General features: G+C 60.2%; 4 protein-coding genes across 6 annotated transcripts; 2 read left to right on the top strand and 2 right to left on the bottom strand.

Annotated features, from left to right (window-relative positions):
- The first annotated feature begins 1,308 nt into the window (after positions 1–1,308).
- LOC116444513 (progonadoliberin-2) lies at positions 1,309–3,335 on the top strand. Of its 3 annotated transcripts, none has more exons than XM_032109972.1 (3): positions 1,309–1,966; positions 2,396–2,543; positions 3,065–3,335. In XM_032109972.1, the coding sequence occupies exons 2-3, from the start codon at positions 2,406–2,408 to the stop codon at positions 3,242–3,244; spliced, it is 318 nt and encodes a 105-aa protein (XP_031965863.1). In that variant the 5' UTR covers positions 1,309–1,966; positions 2,396–2,405; the 3' UTR covers positions 3,245–3,335. The 3 variants fall into 3 exon arrangements, with proteins under 3 accessions (XP_031965863.1, XP_031965862.1, XP_031965861.1); XM_032109971.1 differs by lacking the exon at positions 1,309–1,966 and having other exon boundaries at positions 2,059–2,543; positions 3,065–3,130; positions 3,224–3,335; XM_032109970.1 differs by lacking the exon at positions 1,309–1,966 and having other exon boundaries at positions 2,059–2,543.
- A 1,078-nt stretch (positions 3,336–4,413) lies between these two features.
- MRPS26 (mitochondrial ribosomal protein S26) lies at positions 4,414–7,586 on the top strand. The gene is made up of 4 exons (XM_032109968.1): positions 4,414–4,691; positions 5,370–5,507; positions 6,598–6,721; positions 6,952–7,586. Exons 1-4 carry the CDS (start codon positions 4,429–4,431, stop codon positions 7,081–7,083), a joined length of 657 nt encoding a protein of 218 aa, XP_031965859.1. The 5' UTR covers positions 4,414–4,428; the 3' UTR covers positions 7,084–7,586.
- Positions 7,587–7,911: 325 nt separating this feature from the next.
- Positions 7,912–9,526, bottom strand: LOC116444514 (neurophysin 1-like). The gene is made up of 3 exons (XM_032109973.1): positions 9,368–9,526; positions 9,086–9,287; positions 7,912–8,105 (listed from the first exon to the last, which is right to left on the bottom strand). The coding sequence occupies exons 1-3, from the start codon at positions 9,485–9,487 to the stop codon at positions 8,056–8,058; spliced, it is 372 nt and encodes a 123-aa protein (XP_031965864.1). The 5' UTR covers positions 9,488–9,526; the 3' UTR covers positions 7,912–8,055.
- Positions 9,527–11,848: 2,322 nt separating this feature from the next.
- LOC116444673 (vasotocin-neurophysin VT) lies at positions 11,849–13,738 on the bottom strand. Its single transcript, XM_032110316.1, has 3 exons — positions 13,517–13,738; positions 12,769–12,970; positions 11,849–12,121 (listed from the first exon to the last, which is right to left on the bottom strand). Exons 1-3 carry the CDS (start codon positions 13,634–13,636, stop codon positions 11,940–11,942), a joined length of 504 nt encoding a protein of 167 aa, XP_031966207.1. The 5' UTR covers positions 13,637–13,738; the 3' UTR covers positions 11,849–11,939.
- Positions 13,739–17,768: the final 4,030 nt, after the last annotated feature.

Below are 17,768 nucleotides of genomic sequence, written 5' to 3'. Positions count from 1 at the left end.
CAAATCCCAGAAAAACAAAAGGATTTTTGCTCCCTGAAGGAAAGGTCTCTGTGTTTGAGGCTGGATTTTAGAGCAGGGGTTGGGGTTGGCCCTGTGGCCCTGACCTGAGGATGGTCACAGTGGCCCTGCCATCCCTGCTGGTCCTCCTTGGACCAGGTGAGCTCCATCCTCAGCTGCTGGAGGGGATCTCAGATTCTTTTCCTGGCATCCTGAGAGATCACAGAATCATGGAATGGTTTGGGGTGAAAGGGATCTCATAGAACATCCCATGGCAGGGACACCTTCCACCATCCCAGGTTGCTCCAAGCCCCATCCAAGCTGGCCTTGGACACTTCCAGGGATCCAGGGGCAGCCACAGCTTCTCTGGGCACCCTGTGCCAGGGCCTCCCCACCCTCACAGGGAAGAGTTTCTCCCAAGTCCGTATTCCAGGCCTGCTCCCTTTCAAGAAGAATCCAAAGGGTCAAGAAATATCCTGAGGACCGAGAATGCAGCAGTTCTGTATTAGAAAAAAAGCAGGTTAATATGGTTGATTTTAATATTTTCTTTGTTATAAAGGAGTGCCTGAGGAAGCACCTTCCTTGTTCCTCCTGCAGTCAGGGTTAACTGGGGGAGCTCCCTCCCCACTGCAGGCACTGGGAGAACTGGTTTGGAGCAGAAGCTTCACCCCAAGGATTTCTCTGGACACTCCAAACAGCGATGGGGAGCACAGGGTGGGTGGCAGGGCCCAGGAATATTGACAGCTCTGCCCAGGGATGTCCTAGGACTCAGGATATGGGGTTGAAATCTAGGAAATGGTGAGTGAAAACAGCCCATGAGTCAGAGTATCTGAGTTTTCCAGCTTTTTCCATCCAGGCAGGATTCACAGGGGGGTTTGGCAGAGGCACACAGGCAAGGGAACACCCCAAAACACCCCCCAAAAGTTGCTCTGCTGCTGCCACCATCCCCACCCCATCACCTGGTATCCCTCACGAGCCCAAACATCTCCCCGTTGCTAATAAATTCTGACTCCTGAACTTTGAGAGGCTTTGGGCCAAGGCTGGCAGTCACACTCAGAAATAAAGCTGGTGACCCCAAAGAAATGGGGACCCTCCTTAAAGAGGAGGGCTTCATTTGTGCCCACAGATGCTCCACCCAGGAACATGGACCACCCCAACAAGTCCCTGAATCCCACTCCTCGATGGGTGCTGGCTGCTCCCTGGTGCTCTTAATGAGGTTTTCCCCTTTTTTTCCTTCATTCCCAGGATCTCAGGGGGCTTGGGGAAGTTTTGGGGTCTGGGGAGCTGCCTTGGCTTTTCACCACAGCATCTGCCCCGGCTCCATCCTGCCTCCAAGTGCAAATATCAGAGAGATGAGCAGCTGCTGGAGATAATCCAGGGCCAGATCCTGCCTAAATCCCCTTCCCGAGCTCTCTCACATCCCCAAGCTGGGAGCTTCGGGCTCCATGGCCATTGCCGGCATCCAGCCCCGATTTGGGGGTGCCAAACTTGAAATGGGGCAAGAATCAGAGAAACTGGGGTTGGGAGGGGGTAGGGAAACTGAGGCACGGGGGATTTGCTCCCCTCCTTTCAACAAGAGCATCCCTGGAGCTGCAGAAGGACCATGTGGATCCCTCCCTTTCCCAGCTGCCAGGAGCTGTGTTGGGAAATGACCCCATTCTGGGGGTCCCAAACCCATTCTGGGGGTCCCCAGCCCTGGGTGATGGAGACACACGGGGGTCAGCGGGGCAGAATCCCCCCAAAAAGGGCGTGTCAGGGTGCTGTCCTGCGGTGCCAAGGGGATTTGGGGGGGAGGAGGCACTGGACACTGGCATGGGGAGGCCGATGCCATCAGCGAGGTCGCAGTCCCCCGTGGGAACGGTGGCGAGCCCGACGTCACTGTCACCGAGCCCTTCAAATAGCGGCGCCTGCCCGGCCGGACACCGCTCCAGCCACCGGCCACCGCCACCACCGGCACCTGTCCGGCCAGGTACGGGGTGGGGCCGGGGTGGGGGGGTCCTGCTTGCCCCAAATCAGACCCCAAAGGCAGCCCTGGGGGTGGGGGGGAATGTCCATGCTGGATCCAAACCCCAGCAGGACCCCGGGGTGCTGAGCTCCCCCGGCTTCTCTAGCCCCAAAGGACACCCAGGGGTGCTCATTCCCTCTGGATCTGCATCCCAAACCCACCCCAAAGAGATGCTGGGTCATCTCCCCCAGCATCTGCATCCCAAACCCACCCCAAAGAGCATCCCTGGGTGCTCATGCCCTCTGCATCTCCATTCCCCTACTCCAACCCCTGGGCTTCTGCTGGACCCAAACCGCCCCAGGCAGCACCCACGGGTGCTCATCCCTCCCGCAGCCCCCCGGGGGTGTCCCCGGAGCGGATGCCGGTGACACAGGGTCCCCTGTGTCCCCGCAGTCCCCCGGCCATGGCACCCCGCGGGTCGCTGCTGCTGCTGGCGCTGCTGCTGCTGAGCTGTGCCCTGCCCCGCGGCCGCGGCCAGCACTGGTCCCACGGCTGGTACCCGGGGGGCAAGCGGGACCTCGGGACCCCCACAAACCTCCAGGTAGGGTGTCCCCCGCGGGTCACCCCCCTCCAGGTCATTCCCTTCCCTCCCGGGGTGATTCCCCCCCTCCCAAGGGTGATGCCCACCCCGGCTGTGTCCCCCTGCCCTGGGGTTACCGCTCTGCGCCAGGGTTTGTGCCCCCGCCCCGGGGTAAAAGCCCCCTGCTCCTGGGGTTATAATCCCTCTGGATTATCCCCCCCGAGTTACACTGCCCCAAACTGTCCTCCCTGGATTAGATCCCCTTGCAATTATGTCCCCGTCCCGCGATTATCTCCCCGCTGAGTTCTCGGATTTATCCCCGCCCCAGATTAAACCCCACTCCGGATTTATCACCCCCACGGGCTATAATCCCTTCAGGTTATCCCCCCCCAGATTATCCCCTTTTCCCGTGGTTATCTTCCCCACCGAGTTACCTTCCCCCCGCAGTTTATCCACCCTGAAATTCCCCCCACCCGCGGGGTGATCCCCCTCATCCCGGGTGTTTTCCCCCACGGGTGTCCCCCTTTTTCCTCCTCCCGCAGGTTCCGTCCCCTTTCGGGCGCTGCCGTCCCCTCCCGTGTCCCCCCCGGCGGGAGGAGCCGCTGCCGGTGAGCGGGAACGGGGCTGGGGGGCTCGGAGGGGGTCCGGGAGGGATCCCCAAGGCCGGGACTGACCGATTGCCCCCCGCCCCTCTCCCGCAGCGACCCGCGCTGCGCCCCTGACCGGAGCCACCGACCCACGCGGGAGCGAGCCGGGACCCCCGCGCGGGGAATAAAGGGGCTGGGGGGGATTTGTGCGCAGTGATGGTGCTGGGGAGGGGGCTCCTGAGGGGGGTGTGATGGGAGGCGGGCTGTGGGAGGGCTGGGATGTGCCCCGTGGGGATAATGATGTACCGCGGGGATGCGATCCCATGCGGGGAATTCGTGTGGCAGAGTGGGGGAAAATCTGTCCCGTGGGGGCTGCGGTTTGTAATGGGGCGGTTCCGATGAGCGGGGCTTGTGTCTCTCGTGGGGCTGTGTCCCGTGTGTGGGGTTCGTGTCCCGAGGGGGATCCCATGTCCGTGGGAGGTGTCGTGTCCCCTGGGACAGTGGTCGGGAATTCGTGTCCCGTGGAGGGGGGTGTCCTATGCGAGGAGGTTCTGTCTCTTGGGGTGCCGCGTCTCGTGGCTGGCTGCTCCCGGGGGAGTTCCCTGTTCCTTAGGGTTCCGTGTCCGTCTCCGGCGGGGGTTCTGTGTCCCATGGAGGTGTCCGTGTCCCAAGGGATGTCCCTGCCCCGCGGGTATCCCTGTCCATGTGTCACACGGTAGTCTATGTCCCGTGTAGAGTGTCCCTGTTCCAGGGACGTCTGTGTCCCACGGGTGTCCCTGTCCCGTGCAGGGTGTCCCTGCCCCTGGGTGTCCGTATCCCCTGGGTGTCCGTGTCCCGTGCAGGGTGTCCCTGCCCCTGGGTGTCCCTGTCCCGTGCAGGGTGTCCCTGCCCCTGGGTGTCCGTATCCCCTGGGTGTCCGTGTCCCGTGCAGGGTGTCCGTATCCCCTGGGTGTCCGTGTCCCGTGCAGGGTGTCCCTGCCCCTGGGTGTCCCTGCCCCTGGGTGTCCCTGTCCCGTGCAGGGTGTCCCTGCCCCTGGGTGTCCGTATCCCCTGGGTGTCCGTGTCCCGTGCAGGGTGTCCCTGCCCCTGGGTGTCCCTGCCCCTGGGTGTCCCTGTCCCGTGCAGGGTGTCCCTGCCCCTGGGTGTCCGTGTCCCCTGGGTGTCCGTGTCCCACGGCTGTCCCTGTCCCCCTCCACTCCCCGACTCCATTTCCCATCAGGCCCCGCTCCCGCCTCCCTTCCCGAGGCGTCGCGCGCGCGGGTCCGCCCCGTGACGTCACCGCGGCGCAATGACGTCACGGCGGCGCCGCGCGTCCCGCCATGCTGCCGGCGCTGAGGCGCTGCCGCCCCGGCCCCGTCCCGCTCCCGGCCCTGGCGGCCGCGCTGGGGCCCGGCCCCTTCCCGGGGCTCTGTCCCGGCTGGTCCCCCCGGGCGGTGCCGGCGCGGGGCCGCAAGACTCGGCACGACCCCCCCGCCAAGTCCAAGGCGGGCCGGGTGAAGCTGCCGCCGCCCGTGGATCCCGAGGAGCTGCTGGTGGTGCTGGAGCGGTACCGGCAGCACCGGCTGGTGCTCAGCGCCCTCCGGTACCGACACGGGATGGGGATGGAGATGGAGATGGGGGGGTTTCTGTGAAGCAGAGGAGGGTTGGGGGGGTGGCTGTGGCTTTGGGTAAGGGACTGGCTGTGGGGCAGGGGGCTCGTGTGGGGCTTCTGAGGGGCTCACTGGACTGGTTACAGGATTGGCTGGAGGGAAGGGGACTAGATACAGGGCTGTGAGGCTGCTGTGGGGCAGGAGAAGGTTGGGGGTGGCTGTGGCTCTGGGTATGGTGCTGGGGGACTGATGTGGAACAAGGGAGGGTTGGGGGGCTGGCTGTGACTGGCTGTGGGACTGGCTGTGGGGTGGGCGGCTGGTATGGGGCTGTAAGGCAGGAGAGCGTTGGGGTTGTGGCTGTTTGGGGCCGCTGTGAGGGACAAGGCTGGCTGTGGGGCAGTGGAGGGTTGGGTCTGGGGCACTTTGTAACAGGAGCAGTAGACCCTGGGATACTCTGGGGTGGGAGAGGGTGGTGGGGCTTGGACTGATGAGGGGCAGGGAAGAGTGAGGGTGGTGGGACTGGGAGCACTGTGGAGCAGGGGAGGGTCAGGGTGGTGGGGCTGGACCACTGTGGGACAGGGTGGTGGGGCTGGCTCTGCTATGGGGCAGTTTTGGGAGAACCCGCTGTGCTCCCAGGCCAGGAGCTCAGTGCCCTCCCCCGCTCCTGGCAGGGCTGAGTTCAGGGCCGAGGTGCTGCAGAAGACGCGGGAGGAGCGCCTGGCTGCCGAGGGCTCTGTGGAGGAGCTGGAGGAGCACCGGCGCCTGATGGCCTGGAACGACGAGGAGAACGCCCGGCAGCGGGCACGCAGGTCAGCACGGGCAGGGAGACACTGCCCTTCCTGGCTTTGGCTTCTGCTCAGGCAGAACTGAGCTCAGTTAGAGTCTGGTCTGGCATTTACAGAGAAGCTTGGATGGGGTCACTCTGGGCTGGGTTAGGAGCTGGCTGATGGCCAGGCCCAGAGAGTGGTGGGGAATGGTCACATCCAGCTGCTGGTGGTGTCCCCAGGGATCAGAGCTGGGCCCAGTCCTGTTTAATGTCTTTGTTAACAATCTGGATGAGGAGATCGAGTTCACCACCAGCAAATTTGCAGATGACACCAAGCTGGGTGTGAGTGTGGATCTGCTGGAGGGCAGGAGGGCTCTGCAGAGGGACCTGGATGGGCTGGATCCATGGGTTAAATCCAAGGGTATGAGGTTTAACAAGACCAGCTGCCAAGTCCTGCACTTTGGCCACAACAACCCCCGCAGCACTACAGGTTAGGGCCAGAGTGGCTGGACAGTGGCCAGGCAGAAAGGGAGCTAGGGGCACTGATGGACAGCAGGCTGGACACGAGCCAGCTGTGCCCAGGTGGCCAAGAAGCCCAATGGCACCTGGCCTGTGTCAGGAATGCTGTGGCCACCCAGACCAGGGAAGAGATTCTTCCCCTGTACTTGGCACTGGTGAGGCCGCAGCTCGAGTGCTGTGTCCAGTTCTGGGCCCCTCAATTTAGGGAGGGTGTGGAGGTGCTGGGTCATGTCCAGGGAAGGGCAACAAAGTTGGGGAAGTGTCTGGAACACAAGTCCTGGTAGGAGCAGCTGGGGGGCTCAGCCTGGAGGGGAGCCTGGAGACAAGGGGAGACCTTGTCACTGTCCACAAGTCCCTGACAGGAGGGTGCAGCCAGGATGGGTCAGGCTCTGCTCCCAGGCAGCCTGGGAGCAGAGGACAAGAGGACACAGTCTTTTCCAACATGACTGATTCTGTGAAATGGTGACCTTTTCAAATAAATCTACCTGTGCAGCGATCGTGGTTCCTGCGCCTTTTGCTGCTCAGGGCCAAGTCAAGGGGCTCTGGGCAGCCTCCTGCTCTCCTGGGGATGGATGTATCACCACATCCGTCCGATTTTCCTTTCTGTCTGGCAGAGAGGAGAGACTCAGGAAAGAAGAGGAGAAGCAGAAGAGGAGGAAGTTGGAGATTGCAGAGAAACGGGCCAGGAAAATGGAGGCTTTCCTGGAGGAGAAGGAGAAGGAGGTTCTCCAGCTGCAGGTAAGAGCAGCTGGTGCCTTCTGGGAACCAGGCTGCCAGAATCCCCTGCGAGGGAGCCATGTGGAAGCCGTGGGCTTGTTTTCCACAGATTTTTGTGTTGGCAGCTGGGAACACAAGCGTCGGCAGCTCCAGGGGTGTTGACAGCGCGTGGAAGGGAGAAGGGCTGAGCCAGGGCTCTGGGAACAGGGTGGGATAATCCTGAGGGGGATAATCCTTGTCCTTTGGTTCAGGAGGAAGCCAAAAACTTCATCACCCCCGAGAACCTGGAGGCACGGATCGAGGAGTGCCTGGACAACCCGCGGAACTACAACTTTGCCATCGACAAGGACGGGCGCATCGTCAAGCGCACGGTGCTGTCGTAGCAGCCCTGGCACAGGGCTCCTGGCCTGGGTGATGTCCAGAGGCCCCCCAGACAGCACAGATTCTTCCTTTGAATGTATAAATTGACCACAGAAGTGGTGGAGAAAGGCCACGGGTCTGGCTGTGCCTCTTCCAAAGGGTTAACGCCTGTGGGAAAGGGGGTGAGGGGGAAGCTTGGAGGCTCCAGCAGCCTGGCTCAGCCCTGTGCCTGTTGCTGTGCCTGTGATCCCACCTCCCACATGTTTGGATCCCTCCTGCCTTCACACACAGCATGTGGGGAGGAGCAGGAACGGTCCCAAGGCAGAGCCTGGCTCTGAGCTCCTCGCTGTCAGCTCCTCTGGATGCTTCCGAAGGCAAACGAGGGCTAAATGAATTTATAGGAAACACTGACCTTTCTTTTTTTGTTGTTGGGGAAAGGAATTAACTGTAGTCTTGATTTCACACTTTAAACCCTCCTTTGCACATCCCTTGGTGTGGCTGAATAAGAAAACGTGTCTGAATGATCTGGGATTTCTGGCGTCTCCTTATTCTTTCCTTCAGGCTGAATTTATTCATCACCTGGGGCTGAAGGTGTAGATAAAATTGTAAAGACTTTGGGCGTTCTGGGTTGTTGGGGTCTTGCAGACTCTCAGCTTTGCCCTAAAACTGCTTGGAGTTTACCGTGGTTCAGCCATGGTCTGCAGGTCCCTCCCCCTCCCTCCCTCCCTCCCTCAGATAATTGACCTGAAATCCTCACTTTTTACCTCCAGTTTTTCCTGAAAGTGTCTTTTTCTCTCCTGCCGAGCCTGCACCTCAACCAGGCGAGCCCACAAAACCCACAGACTTCTGTCTGGCTTGTTTTTCTGTACAAGTTTTATTTCTAATTAAGCTCATCACTTCAGTCTGAGTCACAGCCCTGGGCTCGGCTGTTCCCAGCCTGTGGCAGGGCTGGGATGTGATGGATGCAGGATCCTGTGGATTCTCTCCCGACTGGGCTATGCAAACAGCATCTCCTGGTCACAGGATGAGTCAGTGCCACAGCCCTCTGAGGGGAGAGAGGGGGCAGCGTGGTGTGAAACCAGACAGCACCGACCAGACCCCAGGGACCCCCCAAAACAGCCCAAACTATCCCTGAAACAACCCCCAAAGATCCCTGAACCAGCCCACCGGGACCCTCCAAAAACAGCCTCCAGACATCCCTGAACCAGCCCACAGGGACCCCCCAAAACCAGCCCCCAGGCATCCCTGAACCAGCCCACAGGGACCCCCCAAAACCAGCCCCCAGGCATCCCTGAACCAGCCCACAGGGACCCTCCAAAAACAGCCTCCAGACATCCCTGAACCAGCCCACAGGGAACCCCCAAAAACAGCCTCCAGAGATCCCTGAACCAGCCCACAGGGACCCCCAAAAACAGTCCCCAGACATCCCTGAACCAGCCCACAGGGAACCCCCAAAAACAGTCCCCAGACATCCCTGAACCAGCCCACAGGGACCCCCAAAAACAGCCCCCAGACATGCCTGAACCAGCCCACAGGGACCCCCAAAAACAGCCCCCAGACATGCCTGAACCAGCCCACAGGGACCCGCAGCACTGGGGTTTAACGAGCTCGTGCTCACTCCATTCTCTGATGTTTCCCGGGATTTATAGCAGGATCTCTGGTAGTTTAATTTAGGGAGGAGGGTGGGATTTTGGGAAAACTTATGAGAGCAGGAGGGGCTGTGGGTTGTTGTGCCCCACGGGAGTCCTGCCATGCCCCGCGGGAATCCTGCGATTGCTCAGGCTTCAAAATTTGGTCGCTGTCTGCTTCCCTCCTGCCCCAAACCTCCCGTTCTCATCCCTTCCCTAGGGTCTGGATAGGTCACGGAGCATGGTCTGGCTGGCGGGGCGATGGATGGACACATGGATGGGACAAAGAATCCCTTGGGCATTGTCCCCTCTCCCACTGTTCGGTAGAACCCTGAATTCCCTGCCGGGTGTGCGAGAACTCCGTGACAGGAATCCGAGCATCCCGTGCCACCCTCACCGGTGCTGCAGCAGATGCCGGGAGCGGCGCAGCTCCCTCCGGAGCCGCAGGGTTTGCGTCCCGACTCGCAGGGGGTGGGCAGGAAGTTTTCCTCCTGGCAGAGCAGCGTTTCCGAGGTGCCGATGTAGCAGCCCAGCTCCTCCCCGCAGCAGATGTTGGGCCCGAAGCAGTGGCCCTTGTTCCGGGGACCGCAGGGCAGGCACTGCTCAGGGAACGGGGGGGAAGAAGGTTGGGAGAAGGGAAGGACGGGGTTCGGAGTGCCCCGAGCCCTCCAGGACGTACCTTCCTGATGTCCATGTCCAGCACAGCGCGTTTGCCCCCGATGGGGCAGTTCTGGATGTAGCAAGCGGAGGAGAGAGCCAGGAGCCCCAGGAGGCAGAGAGCCAGAGCCTTGCAGGACATAGCGGCGGGGACAGGGGGGATTTTTGGCTGCTCATCCCAACAGCTGGCACTGTATTTATAGTCCCGGCTCCTGCTTAGGGATTCTGACACCGGCATCACCCGTGTTCCTTAAAAACCACAAGGCATTGCTTCCCACAGCAGAGGGCTCGGCTAATAGCCGGAGGTCGAGGACGTGAGGTCAAGGACAAGGTGTTGGTTTTCTCCTCCGTGATGAGTCCGGCAGCAGCAGGAACGTGTGGAGGTTGTGGATGGAGCTGGATGAACGTGTGGAGGTTGTGGATGGAGTCCTGTGGGGTTTGGGGCCTGTCTCTGCCGGCCACTTAGGGCTGCCGAGCTGTGGTGTGTCCCGCTGGGAAACCCTCTGGCATGGAGAGGGTAGGGATGAAGGAAGGCAGCTGCGGGTGGGATGTGTCCACCCAGGAGCAGGGTGAGAGGGGCATGTGCTTCCCTTGGCTTTGAATCCCTCTGGGTGGGAGGAAGCAACCCCACATCCTCTGGGATCACCCATGGGATCTGGGGCGGGGAATGTCCTTGTTGGCCCTGTCCACCCACCCGTGCTTGGCCTTTGGGGGATGCTCAGCACTGGGCTCATCCCGCTCAGGGATGATGGTTACACCCAGCCTTCCCCACTCATGTTCATCCAACAGCTCCACAGCCTCCTGAGAACACCAAACCTCCTGGGCAAAGACCTGAAATCCCAAATTTCCCACTGCTTCTCCTTGGACCTGCACACGGGGATGGAATGTGGTGCCCTGAGCCACATCACCAGCAGACAAAGCCTCCTCTTCCCCCCCACAAGAAGCTGCGCTGAGGATGAGGCCGAAGGCTGACACAACAGCCCAGGACCCTGCTCACCCCAGCCCCTCACCTTCCTTATCCCAATTAGGAGCTTCCCAGCCTGAATAAATTTCCCTGCTGAGGACAAAACTTGATGTCCACTTGACGTCATTACCCTGCACTGGCTTAATTGGGAATTAGGCAGCCCAGAGCCAGACAGCCATGACCTTTGCCTGGTCCTCTGGCTTGCTTCGAAATCCACCACTTAGTGCGGCCAGCGAGAGGGCAGCCGGGTCCCTGTCACCTGCCCGGGGCCAGTCACAGTCCCTGGGGACAAGGCAGGCACTGGGATCCATGTTAATGGGTTGGAAATGGGGCTCAGGACCTGCTGTGTGCTGTCCCAGCGGCTCAGCTCCGGCTGCAGCACAGGGTGGAGGGAGGGAATTCTCATCCCAGAGTCCCTTCGGCTGCTCCAGGGGTGCCCAGACCCCTGCAGGATGTGTCTCGGGAAGACAAGTGGGGGAAAAAACCCAATTATCAGCCCCTGGCACTTTCTGGGAACTCGATTTTTGCCTGATTTTGAGGTGTTCATCAGATGGAGCATTCCCAGCTCAGCCACATATTCCCAGTGCTGCAGGAACGTTGGGGTTCACATCCTGCGTCTCGGAAAAGCCCGGGTGCTAGGGCTAGGCTGAAAGCCCAATTCCCTCATCCCAGCTTGGACTCCCCCGTCCGTGCTGGTGTCACCCCTTTCCCAACGATTTTGGGGTGGTTTGGGGTTGCCCCCCTCCCCAGGGCTGGGATCAGATGCCGGCTGTGAGAAGCAGGTGCTGGATCAATCCTGCATCCCCTGTGGGGTGCGGAGAGCTGCTGTGGGCAGGATGGATCCCGCCGGTGCCAGGGAGCTCCACCTCCCTGGAGGTGCCACCTCCCTCAGGGACAGTATAAAGGACGAGCTGTCCCCTGTGCCGTGGCCAGTCCCAGCCCAGAGAGACCTCGGAGCAAGGACCCTGCAGGGTAAGAGAGCCGGGAGAGGGTTGGGATAAAGCTACCCCAAATTTTGGGGGGTGACTGTGGGATAACGGGGACTGATCCTCCCTGTCGGTGTCCAGAGGTGGTGGGGAAAGATGAGAACAGCCCTGGAGCGGGTCTGTGGAGCTGGGACCCCAAACCTCACTGCTTTGAGGGAGTTTGGGTGTTTTCCTTACTTTTTATCATCTTTAGTAGATGCTGTGCTGGTTCCTGAAGGCAGCGAGGCCCCGAATCTGCCCCAAAGAAGGACTTGGCCACGAGGTAACGTGACAGTGGCACATCCCAGCTGTTCCCAGTCTGTCTCCTGGGGCTGGGGTAGCTGCTGGGGCTCCCGGGTGGGACTTCACGGCCAGATCCCAAATTCCAGCTCTGCCTGAGCTCCTTTCCCTGGGAGCTACAAGGACGGAGCCAAACCCTGCACCCAGCCCAGCCAAATCACACGCACTCTGTGGGCATTTGGGGACAGAAGACCCTCCACCACCCCCATCCTGAGCCCCAGCCAGATCCCCTGGAGCCCCCATGAGCCATCCCCAGCGCCCAGGACGAGGCCACCACAGTGCACGAGGACTTTTATTGGGTCTCGTATGTACAGTGCCGGGGTGGGGGTGTCGGTCAGGGTGGGGGGGACTCCCCACGCCCTGGCTCAGAGCAGGGGGTGCTTGCCCTGCTGCTGCTGCTGCTGCTGCTGCCGGTTTGCCAAGTGCATGAGCCTGAGGAGCAGATCTCCGGCCGAGCCATCCAGCACCGTCAGGTTCTTCTCCTCCGCCGCCTCCGGAGCGCCGTCGCTGCCCTCGTCCAGGCAGCCGGTGTCCATGGCGCACGTCTCTGCCGCAGGAAGAAAAACGTGGCGATGGAACAGGTTATTTGGGACCACCAGGGGGTTGTTTTCGGCCGGGGAAGGGGTTGGTGGCAGTCGGGGGGGGTCCGCACAGCTCGTGCTCCAGTTTTGTCTTTCCCGTTAACCAGGGAGCGGGGCTGGATTTTCTGGCACATCAGGGAGGCTGTGCCTGGCCAGGAAAAAACTCTTGGTGGGTCAGGAAGGAGCTCTGAGTCCAATCCTTTAGAATCAGGGAATGGTTTGGGTTGGAAGGGATCATAAAGCCCATCCCATTCCACCCCCTACCATGGGCAGGGACACCTTCCACTGGACCAGGTTGCTCCAAACCCTGTCCAACCTGGCCTTGGACACTTCCAGGGATCCAGGAGCAGCCACAGCTTCTCTGGGCACCCTGTGCCAGGGCCTCCCCACCCTCACGGGGAACAATTCCTTCCTTACAGTCAGCCTGAACCCAACCATCCCCAAATTATCTCCGAATGGAGCCAACACCACTTCCACCCCATGCCTCGGTTGCCCCTCTCTGAGAGTAAACCCCACCACCAGATGAGCGTTACCTGGAGAGTTCTGTGCCCCTTGCGCTCCCCCCATGCTCCCCAGCCACCCCAAACTCCCCGTCCCACCGTGACCCGCTTACCGGCGGTGCAGCAGATGCCGGGCGCGGCGCAGCGGCCCCCGGAGCCGCAGGGCTGCCCGCCGGCCTGGCAGGGGGAGGGCAGGTAATCCTCCTCGGCGCAGCGCCGCGTCTCCGCCGTGCCCAGGTAGCAGCCCAGCTCCGCGCCGCAGCAGATGCCGGGCCCGAAGCAGTTCCCTCTGTTGCCGGGGCCGCAGGGCATGCACTGCGGGAAGGAGCTGCCTCAGTGCCCGCACCCCAAAAACCCCTTCTTGCACCCCAAAAGCCCTTCTTGCATAGCCTTGTGTTAGGAACCCCAATGCACAAGCACCCCTATGTATGGAAAGCAGCTCCCCACCAGCCCCTCTTCCAGCCCTTGGAGGTGCCGCACTGCCACCAGCAATGGTGACCTTGTGCCCCAGTTTGGGGTGTCACCACTGCCCCCCATGACCTCCCTGTCCCCTCTCCATGCGCTGTCCTGTCCTGCTCCCCCCCTCGCCCCCCCCCCAGCCCAGCAGGACGCTCCGCTGTGGCCAAGCTTGAGCCTCTTCTCAAGGTGCCAACAGCACTTTGGAGTGGTCACTCCTCCACCACTGCCCATTGGTGTGCCCTTGGGCGTGTCTCCCAGCCATCCCAAAAAACCCCACTGCTCCGGGGAGCGTGGCAAGGCCAGTGGTGCCCGCAGGTGACGGGAGCCTCTGCACCCCACAGAGCCACTGCGTCCCTCCGAAAGCCCCATCCCGTGTCCCGAAGCGCCCGTCCCGTCCCGTACCTGTCGGAGAGCTGAGTCGGCCAGCGCCCGCTTCCCGCCCCGGGGGCAGTTCTGGATGTAGCAGGCGGAGGACAAGGCGAGGAGGCAGAGGAAGGAGAGGGGCAGCGAAGGCTCTGCCATGGTGCAGGGTGCCCGCGGCCGTGCCAAGGGAAGCTGCTCCAGCTGCGTCTGGCCCCGTGCTGAGAGAGCTGCTATTTATGTTGCCATCACCCCTTCCCAGGGGAGGAGGAGGAGGAAGAAGAGGGATGGGTTGGGTTTTTTGTTGTTTTTCCTTTTTTTTTTTTTTTTTTTTTTTTATACCTGTCTGGTTTTTTTTCCCCCAAATCGCATCCAAGCAAATCTGTAATTGAGATGATTCAGTGCGGCAGCACTCAGGGCTGGTGAATCCCACCCGTGGCTGCTCCGAGGGGCACGGGCCGGCCCTGGGATGCTTGGGAAGGGGTGCTGGATGGGGTGGGTTCAGGGAGAGGTGCTCCTTCGGAAGGTGCTGGTTTGGGGAGGAACGAGGCTTTGGGGACAGATGTTCACTCAGGAGATGTGGTTTTGGGCAGGATGCGGATTTTGAGAGGGGTGCTGGTTTGGGGTGATGCTGGTTTGGGATGGACGTGGATTTTGGGAGAGGCGCTGGTTTCAGAGGGATGCTGGTCCGGGAGCAACGCTAATCTGGGGAGGGATAAGGGTTTGGAAGGTGCTGCTTTAGGGAGGGTTGTTTATTTGGAGAATGCTGGTTTGGGATTAATGCTGGTTTGGAGGGATGCAGATTTTAGGAGGGGAGCAGTCCTGGTTTGGGAAGGGATGCTGGCCTGAAGGGATGCTGGTTTGGGAAGTGTTGTTTGTTTGGAGCATGCTGGTCCAGGAGGGATGCTGCTTTGGGGATGCTGCTTTGGGGAGGGATGCTGCTTTGGGGGATGCTGTTCTGGCTGATGCTGCTCTGGGAGGGGTTGCTGGAGGGCAGTGACAGGGTCGGGGCTGGGAGAGAGCCCCGGCTGCACAAACACACCCCAAAACCAGGGGCGGGGCTGCAGCATCGGGGTGCAGGGCAGGACCCTGCCAGACCCTGTCCCCAAAGGGACCCGTCAGTGCCACCCACGACTCTCCTGCCTCTTCCCCCTCTTCTCCAAGAAAGCAGAAGGCAGGGAAAGCTGTGGGAGAGGGGGAGACCAACAGAAAAGGCACCTTTGGGGCTGGCACAGACCCTCCTGCTGCAACCAGAGGTCCCCACTGCGCCGAGAGCTGGCACACTCGTGTCACCCGCGGGCTGTCAAAACACCTGTACAGGAAAAACGCCATCAACAACCCCTGCCCCATCCAGCCGTGAATATTCCTGCTGGTCCCAGATCCCTTCTCCAGCAACGCCAAGGGCAACCTCAGCAATGTGAAATTAATATGCAGAGGGGAATCGGGTGCCTGTGAGCATCAGCCCTCTCCTTTCTCCCTAAAAATGCTGGGACTGGCTCACAGTGATCAGGAGGGGTTTTTTTGGGGTGCTGGGAGGGGGGGGTGCTGCCAGCTGTGGTCCCGCTTCTGGAGTTGTTTTATCCTTTACTCATCTTCACGTAAGGTGGGGAATTGAGGCAGAGAACCATAAAAATCAGCCTGGACATCACTTGGGGTGGCTGAACATGTTTTTCCCCCGCCCCTCATTAGTTTCCCTCATTTTCTCCCCCTCATTAACATCCTTTTTCTGCTGGACAAACACCCCAGGCCGGCCCAGCCCTAGTTGGAGTGAGGGCTGTGGTGGTACCCTGGGTGGGGAAGGGGCTGCTCTGCTCGAGCCTCCCAAAGGAAACTCTGATCCCACTGCAATCCTCCCTGGAAAACCAAAGCGCTCTGAAAAGCTCCACAGGAAGCAGGGAGCGATGCTGGAGGGGGCTGAACCCCAGAGCGTCGCTGTGCCCCACCAAGGGAAACTGAGGCACGCAGGGAGGACGTTTTGTGTATCAATGCTGGGGGGTCCCAGCCTGCTCCCCGCTCCTGCCGTGTGATTTTGGAGCATGGCCCCACCTGGGGGGTGCCAGTCCTGGGGTTTGCAGCTTTTACTGGGTAACATGAGGGCGATTTCCTCCCCTCGAGGGGGGTGAAGGTGGCCACAGCCCCTGACTCAGCTCTCCCTGGGACCGAGGGAGCAGCGAGTTCCCAAATTTGCCCCGTGATGCTGAATCACCCACGTGGGGCAGCCGTGGGGGATTTAATGACCAACATCATTAGCACCAGCCTCGTTTCCCCATCCAAACCCATCCCTTCACAGCGGGAGCCCAAACCCACTTACGTTGCAGGGCTGAGGAGGACGCAAAAGCCCTCGGCTGGGAAAACTTTTCTTTAAAAGAACCCCAAATGTCAGCTCTAAATTGGGTGTTACGCGCTCCTGCTCCGTCTCTTCATTACTGTATCGTAAAATTACATTAGCTGGGAACGATCTGCATTCAAATGATTCTGTGTCTGGAATGATAACGCAGGAATATGAGATTAAAATGTAATTATGCTCTTTAAAGTCAAGGAAGGTTAATAAAATGTTTTTCCAAGTTGCAGAGGCTCCGCAGCCGCAACGCGGAATCACTTACGGGAATCAAGGGGAAGATGAGGTGGCAACGGGGAGGGGGAAATGGGTAGGAAACACAAAAAAGGGGGTTTTTGGGGAGGGAAATATTGGGGTCACCTGGGGTGCGTCATGGGATAAGTGATCCCAGGGGGATGGGTTTCAGAGGGGTGGGCAGAGCCAGCTCTGCTGGGCTGTGATGCTCCCTGGTACCCGGGGTGCTGCTGGGCCCCCATCCCACATCCCACTCCCAACCGAGGCCTTGGGGCTGCTCAAAGTCCTATCCCAAATCCTCCAACACCAGCCCCAGGGTCCCTTCTCTGCGTCTCCAGCACCGGGTTTGCTCTGCCACGTCCCTGCTCTTCCCCAGGCTCTCCCCCAGAGGACCCCCCTTCATTAGCGCCCATCTCCTGACCACACCCGCAGGGTGCGGCCGGTGCCAGGGCATTCATCGGGCCGTCAGCGGCTCCCATCCTTATCCCGGTTCCCCTCGGAATGAGGGAAATCCCAAAGGCCTGACCTGGGCTGGGAATGGGGCAGCACCCTCAAATCTGCCCCCCTCTGCGCAGCCAAAATACAGCTCCAGCTCTTGTAGACACCAGCAAGGGGCTGGGGCTGCCAGACGGGCTCAGCCACGGAGATCATGGAATGTCTGAGTTTGGAAAAGCTCTCCAAGATCACTGAGATCCCCCAGCGCTGCCAAGTGCTGACCCCAAGTGCCACATCCACACGGCTTTTAAATCCCTCCAGGGATGGGGACTCCAGCACTGCCCCGGGCAGCTGTGCCAGTGCCTGACCATCCCTTCCATGAAGAAATCTTCCCAAATATCCAATCTGAACCTCCCCCTTCCTTCATTAACAGCAGGAGCTTTGCTAGCTCTGGAGCACCCAGCAAGGTTTGTGAGAGCCCTTTTGGAGGCAGGAGAAGGGATGGAGGTGACTCTGCTTGGCCGCAGCACAGAGAGTTCCCAGTGCCAAAGTTTAACCAGGAGAAATGAGGGTGACAACACTTAATCAGGATAAATTAGAGGATGTTGGAAAATGGGATGAATTTCATTGATTTGTGCATTTTCCTGCCTTTGCCGTGGCTGGAGGGGGATGCAGCAGGGAAGAAGAGACTTCTTGAAGATGTCACTGATGCGCTGGCGACACAGAGAGGGTCAGGCTGGCAAGGGAGAGCTCCCTGCTCCCGCCTGGGAGCTCGAATGCTCCTCAAACAGATCTGTCACTGTCACCGTGGCCCCGTGGCTGACAGGGGGTTAATGGCTGGGGGCTGGTGGGGAGGGGAATCCTGCACCTCCTCCCCCTCACATCTCGGATAAAGATGCTCCGCTGCTTCCCTGACAGCTGGAAAACAGCTTTGATGCCTCTTTAAAGGCAGCACAGCCAACGTCAAGATTGGCTGGGGCGTTGCTTTGATCACTTCCACGGCCAAATCCATCCTGCTGGGATGCAGACGTTACGCCGGGAGGTCGCTGACCAACAAGGGATGGATTTGTCCAAAAAAAAATGCTTGAAGGACAGTGTTAGAGGAAATTGCTCAGGCTGCAATCAGTTCCATTCCCCACCTCCCAGGGAGAAGACAGGCTTGGTGCTGGGAATGAATTTGCTGGTGGCATCCACATGGGAGATGAAGAGGCATTGCCGTGGGTCTGGGCAGAGGAACCCATGGAAATTCCTGGCTCCGTGTGACCCCGCCCATCACCCTGGGGTGCA

Source organism: Corvus moneduloides, chromosome 5 (assembly GCF_009650955.1).
Source record: "Corvus moneduloides isolate bCorMon1 chromosome 5, bCorMon1.pri, whole genome shotgun sequence".
In the NCBI taxonomy this organism is placed as follows: Eukaryota; Metazoa; Chordata; class Aves; order Passeriformes; family Corvidae; genus Corvus; species Corvus moneduloides.
Note: the sequence above shows the minus strand (reverse complement) of the source record. Positions and strands in the feature narration are given on the sequence as shown.